The following is a 15,212-nucleotide window of genomic DNA, read 5'->3' on the forward strand; positions in this document are numbered from 1 at the left end:
ACCTCTCGGCATGCTGCCCTTCTGTCTTTACCTTTGGAAGTTTATGCAGGAGTGCAAACACTTATCTGTGATCTTATCTGGTTACATCTAATTTTTCTGCATATGCTTGCACTTCAATAATCCCGGGCGTTCTGCTCATCACTCCACTAATACAGAACTGGATTCAGATTTCTTCTGAATTAATGTGCTCGCCTACATGCCTGACTGCAGCGAGGTTAACTAACAAAACACGGAAAATCACACCAACCGTATGAGGAGCAGCATTTCTTTATCCTAAATTGGAGCCTTACGAATGATCATTCTGGGTGAAGCAGAAACTATGCATTTGGCTTACCAGTCCTTTCGATCAGGATTTTAAATAGGTGGCACATTATCCAGCATCATCTGTTGTTAAACTGAATCCTAAAACAGTACAGGAAATCTAATTATATCTTTCACAACTGCTGCATTGCGTAACATTCGTGTTCTGATCCTTGCATGTAATACTAATTGCTTTAAAAATATGTTTGGCTCAGTTTATAAATCTGCGACAGATAAACTTTCCTAAATAACTTAAAAAGACTCAATCATTTAAAGGTCATGGGAACAATACCGTATATGCTGAGTGAGCTCTAAAAATCGACATTCTCCTCACTTCTAGGAATGTCAGTCAAAATGTCCCATATCAGCTTTGCCTTGTCTTTTACACCCATGCTAAAAATGGCCTCAGCTTTTGATTAAAATAGCTTTGACAGCTCAGGCTAAAGTAGGTGAAGAAATTCAGTCACACCAGGATGTGGAGCAGCTTCTAAATGTGGCAAATCACAACATCATGAATACGATAATTGCAGCTATTGAAAAAGCAGTAATTTAATCTCACTTAAAAACATGAACTACATGGGGAAAGAGATGTTGATGTTTGGTAGGAGTGAACTATTAAAGGTAAAAATACAGCATGTAAATTTACCTGATTAAGTATGAGCTACAGGTAAGAGTTTTCACGATGAAATGACTAAGAGAATTCCATTTCCCTGTTTGAAAGACTACAGCAACACTGGAACTATATGAAAGGAAGAAGTACTGAAAAGAAATCACTGTTTGGCCCAGGCAGGAACACAACAAAACCTCCCCATTTTAATGAGATTCTCCTCCTGCGGTCTTGGTAATCGGAGATTTTCCACTCATTGCATTCGCTTTCCTCTACTAATAATGCTAATGAGGTATTTAGCATTAAAATGATTATTTTCTCAGGGTGGCTACACACAGAACATTTAGACACCCACAATGTGTCTGTATATGAAAGGCAAATTTTCATCTGGCACAGTTCTATAAACTGCCAATGGCTAATATTATGGTGTTAATTAAACACTGGTTAAATCAGTCTCAATATACAAAATTAATTTAAGTTAATCTGATCATGTCTTTATTAAAACTGCATGCTATTACCAGCTGTCTGCTGGTTTCACTCTCTAAGTTAAATGCAGGGAAGAAAACTGCATTAAAGAGGGAGGAATTGGACAAAATTGACTTTCTGGTCAGACTGCAGTTGTTATTCCTAACTGCAGTTTACTACAGAATTCCTTATCCATAATTCAGTAATTGATCCATATTTTAAAAGGCAGCAGAGCAGGAATTTCCGTAACCATAAATCATTCAAAAGGAAACATTCACTTCTTCCAGGAATCTTTCTGTCAAGAATCTGACATAGTCCAGCATACTAAATGTACTTTAAAGCAGTCAAATACAAGCATAATACAGTACAACACAGAAATATATAACAGACAGCTTAGGGAATAAAAAGTAGGGTACTGAAAGACAGATGCAATAAATCTAAAAACCTTTCTGCCTACCGCTAAATTAAAACTCAAAAGGAGGACAACCTCTTCTAAAATTAATAATGCATAATAAAATCCATAATCATTTAATAGGCTCTCCCTGAACATAAAAACAAATGCTTACAAGCAACTCAATCGCATTAGTAAAAATCTACATGCTTTTAAGGTATAGGACAAATTTGCTCAAGACAACAAACAAGAAACTGTGCTTTAAAAGCACACTGAAAAAGGTCTGTGGACTAAGTATATGGACTTATATAAGACTTTTACCTGTAAGTAACAAGGACTTATATACTATTTTTTACTACTTTATCTAAAAATGTTAAAACTGGCTGACTTGTTCATGTTAATTTCAAATGTTCAATGATACAGTTGTTGTTTAATGGCTTAATGTGCCCTCATTTCCAAACTGAGTTGAAAACATCCCGGTTTCCAAACATCAATTTCTCATTATCTGTGTGGCAGCAAATGTCTCCTGGAGAAACAACAAAACAGCGATGATCTACGATCAAAAGCTTATTTGCTAATACAAAAGTCTGACTTAAAATGAAAGCTACTGTAGGTGTACGTTGTAAAAGAGTTGGAAGTCCCAAAAGAGCATTTAAGCCGTGCTGCAGTATACAATAATGGGGATTTTATTCAATGGGCTCAGCAGTAAATCATTAAGCATTGTGCTACATCACACTATGAACTGAAACAGCATCACTAAGGCACTCAACTGGAGCAGGGGACACAATGAAAAAAAACTGGGTGTGCAGGGGAATGAAAAAAAATGTGCATTTATACTTTGTGCATAATTCTTACCACTGCTCGAAAGACTTAATATTTTAAAAAACACAGCAATGTTGAGGAGGATAGATCCTCTGGCTCATTTCCTAAATTGCTTACCTCTTAACGTTGTCCTAAGAAGCCTTTTCTTCAGACTCCTTCAGAAGAATGCAAACTTTGTGGATCAACTGTGCTAAATTTAGTTCAAGAAAAAGATACTTGCAAAGCAAAAAAAAAAGGCCAGGAAAACTACTATGAAGTCTTTCTGCTTGTATGCCATTTCAGCTTGTACCAGAAATCAAAACCATGGTTTCTGCTCTGTGCTATGTCTATTCTTCAGATTAACTCCTCTGATAAATACCAGACAGAACATGAAAGCAGTTCAGACACTGACAGTATTTTTAATGTGACCACTTCATGCTGCTTGATTTCTGAAACATTTCTGTGATTCTTTCCAACAAGATAAAGCTTTGCATGGTCCTAAACTGCTATATTTTTACTGTCACTGAGCTCTACACCCATAAAATTTAATGACTTAGAAATGCATAGCTGGTATTTGGGAAAAACTACTGCTACAGCTCTGACTTGGGCTTCTATAAGAATTCTGTAAATGCATTTGACACAGTGAAAGAATGTTGGTTAAAAGAAAACACTACTGAGAATATAGTATTTTCATTTAAAGTTTTTCACAGAACTGGTGATACAGACATTTCACTCTAAAGAGGAGATTCATCATGCACTTTTTTAAGCATGTAGTGTGGTTTCCGTAATCCCTTGAACATGGGTTTTTTTTCACATAAAACTTCCGTGTGCAGGGCAAGAACTTTCTCTTAGCTGATTTTAGCATATTCTAGGGGCATCATTATTTATGCATCACTTGGAAAGCTTACGTTAAAGAAAGACTTTCCTCTCCTGACAGCTCTGTAAGTACTGCATCACTGTACAGTATGTGAATGTATTAGTCGCTCAGGAAGAAAAGGTTTAAATCCTTGTAGGCTGGTTACTGAACTCCAAGTGTAAACTTAATATCGAGGCAACCGCTAGCAGAATTACAAGATCTTTTTTTATGCAAATATGTGCACTAGATAGAATCTTGCACCATAATGTGCAAAAGCAGAAAACACTAGGGGATATGTTCACTCCAGTAAAGAGACAAGGATTTAAAAAAAAGGAAATAAGTCAAACTTAATATCACTTTCCATTACATTACAACTTGAGGACTTAAGCATCCTATTATTTTTCAGGGTTCGGGAAAAAGAACACTGTGGACATGAAGGCAAGACACTGCAGAGTGACAAGCCTTCCATTAAAGTGTGAAGAGTGCAAACTGTACTCAGACAACACTGTAGAGATTGGGTTGCAGCATGGGGAGGCCACAACCTGTCCTCTGCTACTTCAGCTATTGGCAGAACTGGATATTATTGAGTCAGCTATGTCTTCGCGGTAGAGCTTCTGAAGACAGCGGCCATGTCACCCTGCAGCTCACAACTGGCCGCCCACTGGAGCTCAGGAGGTGTGAGCCTGGCCAGTACCTGGGTGGGAGACCCCCTGGGAAACACTAAGGTTGCTGCTGGAAGAGGTGTTAGTGGGGCCAGTAGGGGGCGCTCACCCTGCAATTTGTGTGAGTCCTAATGTCCCAGTATAGTGACGGGGACACTATACTGTAAAAAGGCGCCGTCCTTCGGATGAGACGTAAAAACCGAGGTCCTGACTCTCTATGGTCATTAAAAATCCCAGGGTGTTTCTCGAAAAGAGCAGGGGTGTTACCCTGGTGTCCTGGCCAAATTTCTCCCTGGCCTTTACCAGTCATGGCCTCCTAATAATCCTCATCTCTGAACTGGCTTCATCACTCTGTTCTCCTCCCCCACTGGCGTGTGGGGAGCGTACTGGCGCACTCTGGCTGCCGTCGCATCATCCAGGTGGGGCTGCACACTGGTGGTGCTGGAGGGGATCCCCATTACCTGTAAAGCGCTTTGAGTGGAGTGTCCAGAAAAGCGCTATTTAAGTGTAAGGAATATTTATAAACAATTTAAGACTGAGGGCATTTCCCTGCCTCCAGCTAATGCCTTGTTTATTAAATTGAGGTGAAAGGATGCCAAAAGAGAACAGGATTGACCAGATGCTGTGAAATAAAGACAAATCGCAGGTTTTTATCAGTTCACATTTGCTCTACAGCTGTAGGACAGTCAGCGTGAATCCCCAAGACACCACCACAGCAACACGAGGATCTGATTTAATCTCCCTAAAAACAGCTGACACAGCAGCTGGGAACTTTCTGCCTGAGTGGGAGCGATATGCAGGGGAGAACGGGTCCAATATATTTTTTTAAATATCTCCCAGTTATATCAACGGCTCCTATTTAAAAAACAAACAGGTTGTGGCACTCAAAAGCGCAAGGAAAAATAACTTATCACATTATCTGAGTATCACAAGAGAAGGCTGGTCGATTGTTTCCTGAAGATATGAAACCTAAAATTAACAGTGAAAGGATTTCTTCTTCCTGCTCTGGAAATGCATATTTGGGGTCTTAAGACGGATCCTGCAACTCACCAGCATGTAGTGAGATTGTATTTTTTTAAAAATACAGAAGGGACCTCTTGAGCCTAAAACTTAAAATTTGGGAGAAAGTCAGAAGTCAGAGACTCTTGGATGACACACACGGGATTATACACACTGATATGCAGTATTTCAGAAGTTCTGACTCAGACCTCTAATTACTTAGAAAGCTCACTTCACCCATGTCTGGAAATACCCCTCTGGACACCTAAACCTGATTTTATGACATACAAGCCAATCAAACCCATTTTCCTTTGGTCTTCAGGGTTTTAGAAAGTTAAATCGCCCGAACACTTTCCCTTCATCTCTTCTAACAGGAGGCCAGCTACAGAAGTTAGGTCTGGCAGCTCATGCATGGGGCATGAATTCACTTTGTGATGAGTCAACGGAACGCGACTAACTTACCTTGCATATTTTGTAGAGCGAGTCCTGTCCGTCACCGCCTGTGTCCTTGAAATAGTCGTGAGCTGGGAATGTCCTGTTGATGTCTCTAGTGATGGCACTGTCCTGAGGCGACTCCTGAGATGTGGGAAGAGAACAGGGAGACATCCCTTCAGATGCTGGCTGGAGGGTATCGGCTGAGTCCCAGTTCACACGGGCTCTCGGTAGAGTCACGCAACCCACATACAACAGGCAGCGATTCGGGCTTTTCCCTGAGAGGGCCAGCTTCCAGCTGGATTTGCCGAAGAGGGGACAGGAAAGCACAAACCCCTGGCTAAAATCCAGGGGGCACCACTCTACAAAAAAAAAACCCAGCTGCTCAGCTCAACTCATCAGTCATCTCAACTCATCTCATAGCTTGCTTTGAAGCGCACACCAAGAAGATCAAGGGACCCAAGGGGAATTAGAGCAAAACAGACTCAGCTCTACATTAAAGTCATTATAAGCTCCAGTATAACAAAACAGGAATTCACACTCTATGCTGTTGGGCAAGATGAAGCACTTTCAAATACCGTGTTCTTAGAGAGCTGACTGCTCTCCTACAATACTGATGAGACATAGGCTTCATTACAGATTTAAGACTCTAAACAAACTTGATAGAGCATTTACAGGCTCTCATGCAAAGCTCTGATCAAATCTCCTTAGCAAATAAACAGGGATCTATACGGTATGAGAAAGCAATAATATAAGCTTCTTGTCGGCTCCCGTTATTCAACAGCAATTATTCAAGAGTGCCAAGCTAATTTCTGAATTTCTGTCACGGATACCTCTCTCTGAGAGCTTTTCATTACTGCTAATGAAGTTCTGAAAGTGTTTCATGAGGCATCGCTTTCTGAAAACAAAAAATAATGTCCTCTCCGAAAATAACCAGAACCCCAGTGGAGGCTTCCTACGAATAAGGCACTGATATCTGATAATTACTTTCAAACCCTGCAGAGATATAAGCCACATAACACACCAGCTGTACTTGCAGACCTTAAAGACTGTGGATTAAGGTTTGCCGACATCTTTTTGTAAACCTGCACATGGATATTTGCAAAAGACACAGGAACAGAAAACGGGATGACAAAAGCAGTAGAAGCCCAAGTCTTAAAAAAAAACCCTTGGTCAGTTATGTATTTTGTAAAAAGTATGACTTTTAATGTACTCTTCACATCACGCAGGCAAAAGGAAACACTGCGCGTTTAAAAGATATAAAGTCATTCATCCCCCTTCCAATTCTGCTTGTTTTCTGCTCAGTTTCTATTCTGCGCTCATTTTCAATTCCAAACTTTCCATGAAGGTACCAGCAAGTGCTGCCACAGCAACACTAGGATTTCTCAAGGAAAAGTAAAAGGCCTGAGGCAGCATTCTGGAACGCAAATGATCCACATCTCCCAGGCTGTTTTAGGACATTTTACACGTACCAAGACCCTGGCACAAAAATGCATCTCTAATCAGAAACCCAAAATAGCTGAATGTTTTGACAGCTGGAATTCCACCTTAATACTTCTCATGAATTCAATTCTGTCATGAATATAAATGCATTCTATGCATTTCCCCCCAAACAAGTGGGAAAGCTTAGGAAAATCTAACTTGTCAAGATTCTCTAAATCTCAGAGTGGGACATACAGCATCTGAACCTACACACAGATCTTCCTTTATTATGAAAACCTACATCCTGAAGGACTGTATGTCTGCATTACTACTAACACAAAGCTTGATCACAGAAACACTGTGCATCTATCTATCCTTTCTCGCATAGTCACTTAGTACATAGTGACGAGGACTGGGACAAATCAGAGCCTATCCTATAAATGTAGGGAGCAGTACTGAGGACGCACAGCTGTGCTCCCTCTAGTTGGTAAATCAATCCATCGCATCATCCATGGTGAAAAAGGTTTCCTTTAGAAGGCAGAATTTAGGATCATGGATCCAATTAAACAAGGATTTGGAAATCAGCCCACCGGGTGAAAACCCAGATGAACGCAGAAAGCACGTGTGAGCTCCACACAGACAGATGCCTATGCAAGACCTGAACCCAGGACACTGTGAGTGAACTATAAAGCAGTAACACTGAACACTTCTGATTCTTTTTCTGATGACGATAGTCTACCAATAAAAACTGTAGCTTTTATCTTAAACATTATTTAGAACTCCGGAAATGCACAGCTAATGTTTTTTTTTTTAATTGGAAGATCATGGTGAAAAAGGTTTCCTTTAATTAATAGCAAATAAGCAGGCTAGTAGTCCATCTCCACTGTCATTTATTATAACTGGGCTTATTATGAAGTAAATGGATTAAACCACTTTTCCCTTGCAAACAAAATAAAATTATCTGCCATGTATATGTATTTATATAATAATATTTTAGGGTGTTTTCAGTAACAAATAAAAAACTGTAATGTCATGGTTGTATGTTTTACTTGACTAAGAAGATATAAAGAAATAAAGCTGATTTAGGGCTGTGGCAATATCAATGTTGTTGACTTCAGAGAGTTAATGCATCAACTGCTCAATATTGCAATATACAGACCTTACAGAGACAGTTGTATTTAGTTTGAAATCATGTGAAGCGCTATTATTACAGACAGAGGCCATTCCAATAAAAGTACAGCTTTTCATTATTTCGGTACACCTGGCCAGTGTTCGCTTTGCTATAGAAAAAGGAGTGAATACTCGTACATCCAGTCTGATGTTTCTTAGCAGTTTTTGGTGACATTCTTTCAGCCCTAAAAGTGTTCAGGATTCAGCGTTCAGGTTCTGCATAAAAACATTCACTTTTACAAAACACACAGGCATCATTGGTAACTCAACACAATGAGACAAAGGTGTGAATACTTTTGGGAGACCCTACAGGTGTGTAGTCCTGTACAACATAAAAACAGAAGCTGCTGTACGTAACTGGAGAGGACCACACTCTGGAACTGTGCACAGGAACACGAGAAAGATTACAAATGAGAACAGGCCATTTGACTTATCTAGCCCACCTGATACTAGTTAGATAAGATAAGATCACTTTATCGGCCCTATACAATTTCTTGCATTAGGAATTTGTCTTTTGCGCAGACCCCAGCTTGCTCTCCATGAGACACACAGACAGGGAGAGAAGCTGGGGGTCAGAGCGCGGGGTCAGCCAATTATACAGCACCCCTGGAGCAGCTGGGGTGAAGGGCCTTGCTCAGGGGTCCAACGGAGTAGGATTCCTCTGCCGGCCATGGAATACAAACCGGCAACCCTCCAGCCACAGGCGCAGATCCTGAGCCACAGTGCCTTCGCACCGCCCCCTTGGATCAATAGTTAATCGATCCAAGAGTCTATTCCAGCTAGTTCTTGAATGAAGCCAACATATCAGCATTAACCCCAAGGCTGGGTAGCTTGTTCCTTAAAGCTCTGGTTAAAGTAGTGACTCAATTTCCGTCTTTTAAATGAACATCGTTTCCACCTGTGTCTTCTGTTTTGTGCTTCACTGTTATTTTGAAGAAGTACTCTGGGTTATATTTGTCTTTAAACACTTTGAATACTTGTGTCAGGTCCCCTACTGTACTGTACTACACACGCCCGGGGCTACAAAGCATGAGCACAGTATAATTATCTTCAATGAGCTTCACAGCACTTTTTTTAACTACATGTTTGACAGCAGCCATGGTCCTTTTAAAGTCTGCATGGATGTTTTTGGGGGTGGCCAATTGTCATGAAATGACTGGCATCTGATCCAGCAAGGTGAAGTTGTATTTCACACAATCACTGTTGATATCTGTAAATGACAGGTGACATTTTCAAATGATCAAAACAGGAGGGAGGCAGGAGGAATGTATGTACACAAAATCCAAACGGTTAAGAGTTGATCAAATGCATTTCCATAATATTTCAATGGGCTAAAGCATTTTTAATGAAATGCTAATAACATGTTTAGGCTTGTTTTATCGAAATCTCACTTCATCCCTGGTTGCAGGTACAATTCGTACACATTCAGCAAACCTCCTGAAGTGACATGTTGGAACAGTGGTATCTCGAGATTTTCAGGCACAAGAGACACAAAGCTGCACAAGTTTTATCAAAGCAACTTAGACACAAGTTCTCTCTTTATACATTTACGCAAACTAAGCTTTCTTTACAGTATTACAATTGGTTCTGTTACTCATCTGCGGCATTTCTTGTACTTCAAATGCACTGCAGCCCATCATGTGAAATCAAAAATCCATAAAACGCACTCTGACAGTATTTTCGACTCCAAACAGACAAACATTTGCCTTGGAGTTACAACTGTCACTTCAATTTTTCAGGATATAGCTGTTTCTGTGACTTTTGCACCCCAAAGGCAAGGTTTAAATTCAAAGCCTGGAAAAATAAGCACTTTGGTGAATACAATTCACCCCCCAGAATGCAGCATATTTCAATTCATTTTAAAAGGGCTTATTCCCAGATGGAACAGTTGCTCCTCTGTCCTGTTTTGGAAAGTCACATTTTAAAAACATAGTAAAAGGTTAACAGAACTTCCTTCAGGATACCAATTAAAACTGTTGACAATCCAGGATGATGATGATATTAATATTATAAATAATTCCTAACATTTAGATTATGCTTTTCATCCCAAAGGATTCCTAGAACTTCAGTTACAGAGAAGAGAGAAACAGCCCCATGAACCGAAATTATGGGGAACATTTCAGAAGACAGGGAGGCCAGACTATAAGCTCAGACTGGAATTTGATCAGGATACCAGGACAACATTCCTAGTCTTATGAACAATACCCTGGGACCTTAAATGACCACATAGTCAATACCTCCTATAGTATTACGTACTATGTTACAAGCATGAAAGTAAGCACACATTTTTGAAAGACCTAATACTTGCTATACTACAGTATAGTATACTATTACTATGGATTCAGCACTTCTTTAGTAGAGCTCACTGAAGAATCGAAGGAGTCTTGGCAGATTACCATAAAAAATGTTGGGAAATCACATCTGACCAGGAAGCCCATCAAGAAAAATTCAGAAGGTTCTTCTTTACAAAGAAGATCAATTGAAGATGATTAAATCTTATTCCGAACTAAGATTCTTTTTTTCTGTTACTACACAACAAAAAAGGCCTTTCACCCCCCCACACAGAAATAATGTAAGTCATTTAGTTATTTAAAAGAATCTGTGCTTTGGACTTCAAAAAATATTCTTAGAGACTGGGAACGTAAAAATCACGTCATTCATTTTTTGTTCGGACCAACTGCTATCCATTTTGCTCTTCAAGGCCGAACACCAGAATAACAGGCTGCCAGGCAAACAAACTTGCTCTCCATTTCACAGCAGGCCAGCACAACAGGTGCAACTATAATAATGTTATTATGTTTCTTTATTAGCCCTATACAATTTCTTGCATTTGGAATTCGTCTTTTGGCATACCCCAGCTTTTCTCCAAGGAGACACAGACACACAGACAGGGAGAGAGCTTGGGGTCAGAGCGCAGGGTCTGCCATTGTACGGCGCCCCTGGAGCAGTTGGGGTTAAGGGCCAACGGAGTAGGATTCCTCTGCCGGCCGCGGGATTTGAACCGGCAACCTTCCAGTCACAGGCGCAGATCCTGAGCCACAGAGCCAACTAGCACCCCAGCTTCAAAAACGCCTGTTAGAGGATTGGGGTTCAGAACTCCAGGCCGAGGTAAATTAAGGACACCACAATATTTATTTTTCTTCCAACAACTCAGCTTTCAGTAAGATACTGCAAAAGCGTAAGTCGTCTTCACAAAACCACTCCAAGATCCTATAGAACGTCACGACTTCAGTGCTTGTTCTCTAGACGGGTTCCCTCTCTGTAGCTGACATTTAGAAACACTGTACAACCATGACCCTACTACCTCAACTGCCAGCCTACACTACTCACTAAAGTACGTTTTTAAAGTCCTCAAAACAGGCCCAGGACAGAACAAACATTCAGGCAGAATAAACCTTCCATCATGCTTCGTTCTAAGCCATTTATGTCAATCTCTCGACTAGGAAAAAAGTATTTTGTGGTAACAAATAAAATCACAAACCGTTTTGCTATAATTCGTTTTACAACCTCCAGTGTTGTACTGTTACCAATTACCTTAAAATATTGCTTAATGTAGTTAAAATAATATTGAGCTCTTTGTTCCAAAGAAATATCCTATTAATCTATCATTTCACGACAGGTCATTAACTTGCCCTCAGTAATGCATGTCTTCTGTATTAAAAGTGTTTTGAACAGACTTGTGTGGAAAGTTGCCTGCCAAAAGCCTGAAGATGTGTACGCGAGGTGCTACATCTCCAATTTATTCTCCTGCATGAATATATCATTCAAATGAAATAACCAAGCAGAACATCTGTCAGACAGGCACAGGGAATGAATTAGTGTAGCAGATGATCTTTTAACTTTAATGTGCCACCCTTCAATGTTTAATTATCCGTTAGTTAAATTATAGATGGCCTGCTTATCCAGTACAGAAAAGCCACTCTAAATAATGCATTTGTGTGGGTTTGGCATCAGAAATAATGCGATCTGGGCAACTCTAGCATGAACCCTGTACTGGAACACCCAAGTGAACAGATTTGAAACAGTAGCGTGCTCCACTGCTAAGTAAAGCTATTCACATTAAATGTGGACTCACTGTAAGGGACTAAAGGACAATATTTCAACCAAATCGTGGTTCTTTTTTTTTTTACAGACAGGACTCTCTTCTCCTCACACCTGAAGAGGGCTCCGCGGCCGAAACGTTGCGTTTTCTTTCTGCTCTTTTCAGCATGGAATAAACCTATTACTTGGACTCTTCTTGGACAACAAATTGGTCACCAGCTGCAAAGCATATATAAAACATCCCGGCGTGTTCTCATTCTCTTGGAATTAAAATAGTTTTTGCTTAAATATCTGCGGTCTACCTAATGTGCGTCTCAATTAACACAGCAAATGACCCGGAGCTAGAAAAACATCAAAATGCTTCATAAACATAAAGCTCAACATTTTCTTTGTCCTTGTAATTTGAATTTGTGAGAGTTCTCTCTCCAGTAGCCAAAGGCATTATACTGATAGCAGAGATTAGGGGCAAAAAAAACTGCAGACTGCTTTGCGAGCAGCACCGTATCTGACGCTGCACACTGAGCTTGCCTTTGTTAGTTCTATATGCTCCCTCTCTGTAGCTGTCAAGAGTCTGAGGAAATGTTGCAACCCTGTCACTCAAACCACACAAAGGCGGCAGTGACTGCTAACTTGCAAAGGCCAGAAGTAAAGAATCTGTTGAAATGCCATTTCACTCTGGGGGCAATTAAAAAGAAAGCAGATGTCAGGCTTCGAACTATTTTATTGGAGCTCTTCGGAGACCGGCGTATGCCCGACTCCGTAAACAGCATACATTATTTATTTTGGCTTTAACCACAGGAGGTTTGAGTTAAAACGGTTATGGAGGTGATGCCCTGGTGGCTCTGAGACTCTGGGTTTGATTCCAGACTGGGGATCCTTCTGTGTGGTGTTTGCATGTTCTCTCTGAATCCACATGAGTTTTCTCCCAGTGCCTTGGTGTCCTCTTAATTTCCAAAAACCTGTGACCTAAGCTGATATACTGCAATAAACTGGATGTGTGCATATTGCAGTCCAAGACATGGTCCTGCCTTGATCCCTATGTATCCAGGATGGGATCCAGATTATCCTCTCTGGGAATAAGCGGTTTCCTGATAGTATTTGGACGGTGTCAAGGCAAACTAGTGAGACACTTAAATTAACAAATGCTCAAACCATAGACTTGAATTTATTCAATCTTGATTTTAAAATCTAACTATCATCAAGCCTTGTTAAATCAACAGAGCTTACAGATGAGAATCACTCATTTTGTATCACTTTACAATAAAAATGATGACCAATGAATACCCCTCACCTATGTATGGAGGCACTCTGAGACTCAGCTGCATAAGATATTTGTTTCATGGGAAAGTAGCTGAAACAGTAGCTTGCCAGTGACGGTCAACCTACAGAGTGTCAAATCCCTTGAGATTTTCCCCACATCAGCTTATTTTTATTAGCGCTGCCTCCGATTCGATTCCAATCAATGCCCAACCAGCTTCTGCTGCCTTCTTCCCCGACCAAGCTACCTGACCATGTTCAAAAACAATCCAGAGAAAGGCAAGAAATTAACCTTTTCTCTTTTTCTGGAAAATAAATCTCTTGGGAATCTAAAATGCTTTTACTCCAAAATGTCAAGGACGCAAGAAAAAAATTTCCAAAGCTGAAATCTTAGGCACTGCTTAAGTAAACATGCTACAGTGACGTTTTTGGCAAAGGTCTGGATATGAGGGGCTTCGCTCACCAGACATGAAAGAGTACATGAAGTACCAAGCTGAACTTGCGCAAGCAGTGACCCATTGAGTTGCGTGTAATAACAAGGTAAAAGACAAAAGTTTGCACTCCCAAAGGTGATAAATCTCTGGTCACCAACAACACAGACACATACGATGGAAATCAGCACATCATAAGGACACATGTGTACCTCAAGCACAGGTTTAATGAGAAAATGTTCCTTATTTTATGGTGCACCAGAAGATGTGTGTGAACAAATGTAAAGACACTGGCTATAAAGCACAGGGGAGAGATCGAGAACATCAAAGGAAATGTATAGTTCTAGGCAAAAGTTTGGGCACCCCTGGTCAAACTACATGTTTCACAGAATGTCTAAGTGAAAAGAAGTTTCTGCAGGGTACAAACGTAAACATGATGTATTTCTCCAGGTTTTAAAGCACAATTACTATATATCGGCAGAATTTAACAGATTGAAAAATATAAAACAGTGAATGTGATGTGAAAAAGGGTTAACATCTTTTCCATCACTTCCATCAAATAGGGGACATCTTCTCATTAAACCTGTGCTTGTGGTATATGCATTCTCTTTACGATGTGCTGATTTCCATCATGTCAGGACCTTGTGGACAGTTTAAAAGCAGGTACATAAGCCATAACATAAAACATGCACAACTGGAACTTTTCGGAGATGAGGTAGCTGTATCCTATAGTGACAGTATTGTGAGCTCACTCTGAGATCTGATGAGAACATCTTCTAACATTGTGAGGGCATGGCCTGCCTGCTTAACTCCGGGTTCTGCTGTTCCTACAGGTGCGGGAGCCTCTATTTCTAAATTGGCAACCTTTCCTGTCTGCAAGAAGAGCTTCCACGTTCAACCAGGCATGCAGCTTTTTTTCAAGATGCATCTCAGCCCAGTACATCTGCTTTTCATCTCCGCAAACTTTATTTAAACATTTCAAAAATTCAAAAAAAGAAGAAGAATGTTTCTGAATATCATGGACTGATATCATTTACTTCTGCTATCTCTCCCTTACGTGCATATACTAGCATGCACTTAGCTTATTCACCTCATGTAAATTAAGACCTAAAGTTTAAGCCACATATTTGCACTCATTGCTTCAGAACCTGGTGAATGAGGGACAATATACTGAATGTTCATTAATGATGGCATAAAAATAAATTTACAAAGGCAGTGCTCTTTCACTAGAGTTCACACAGCAGGCACTGCTCATAGTCAGAAGGAAATTATGCAACCCCTTGAGCAGAGGTATTGCAAAAGAGAAGCAAAGAAAAGTTCAGAAGCAAAGAAAGTATTCATTCTGATGCCCATGGCAAAGTACTTACATCATAAGATA

At 40.2% G+C, this 15,212-nt stretch overlaps 1 protein-coding gene across 5 annotated transcripts in view; it reads right to left on the reverse strand.

Moving 5' to 3' along the window:
- Positions 1 to 15,212, reverse strand: part of LOC102682607 (rab GTPase-activating protein 1) — a 141,834-nt gene that overhangs the window by 36,393 nt on the left and 90,229 nt on the right. For all 5 annotated transcript variants that reach the window (XM_015366670.2, XM_006640528.3, XM_015366669.2 and 2 more), the window contains one exon: positions 5,544 to 5,657. In XM_015366670.2, the coding sequence (XP_015222156.1) occupies positions 5,544 to 5,657 (114 nt within the window). The remainder of the gene's footprint in view (positions 1 to 5,543; positions 5,658 to 15,212) is intronic.

Source organism: Lepisosteus oculatus, chromosome 24 (genome assembly GCF_040954835.1).
Source record: "Lepisosteus oculatus isolate fLepOcu1 chromosome 24, fLepOcu1.hap2, whole genome shotgun sequence".
In the NCBI taxonomy this organism is placed as follows: domain Eukaryota; kingdom Metazoa; phylum Chordata; class Actinopteri; order Semionotiformes; family Lepisosteidae; genus Lepisosteus; species Lepisosteus oculatus.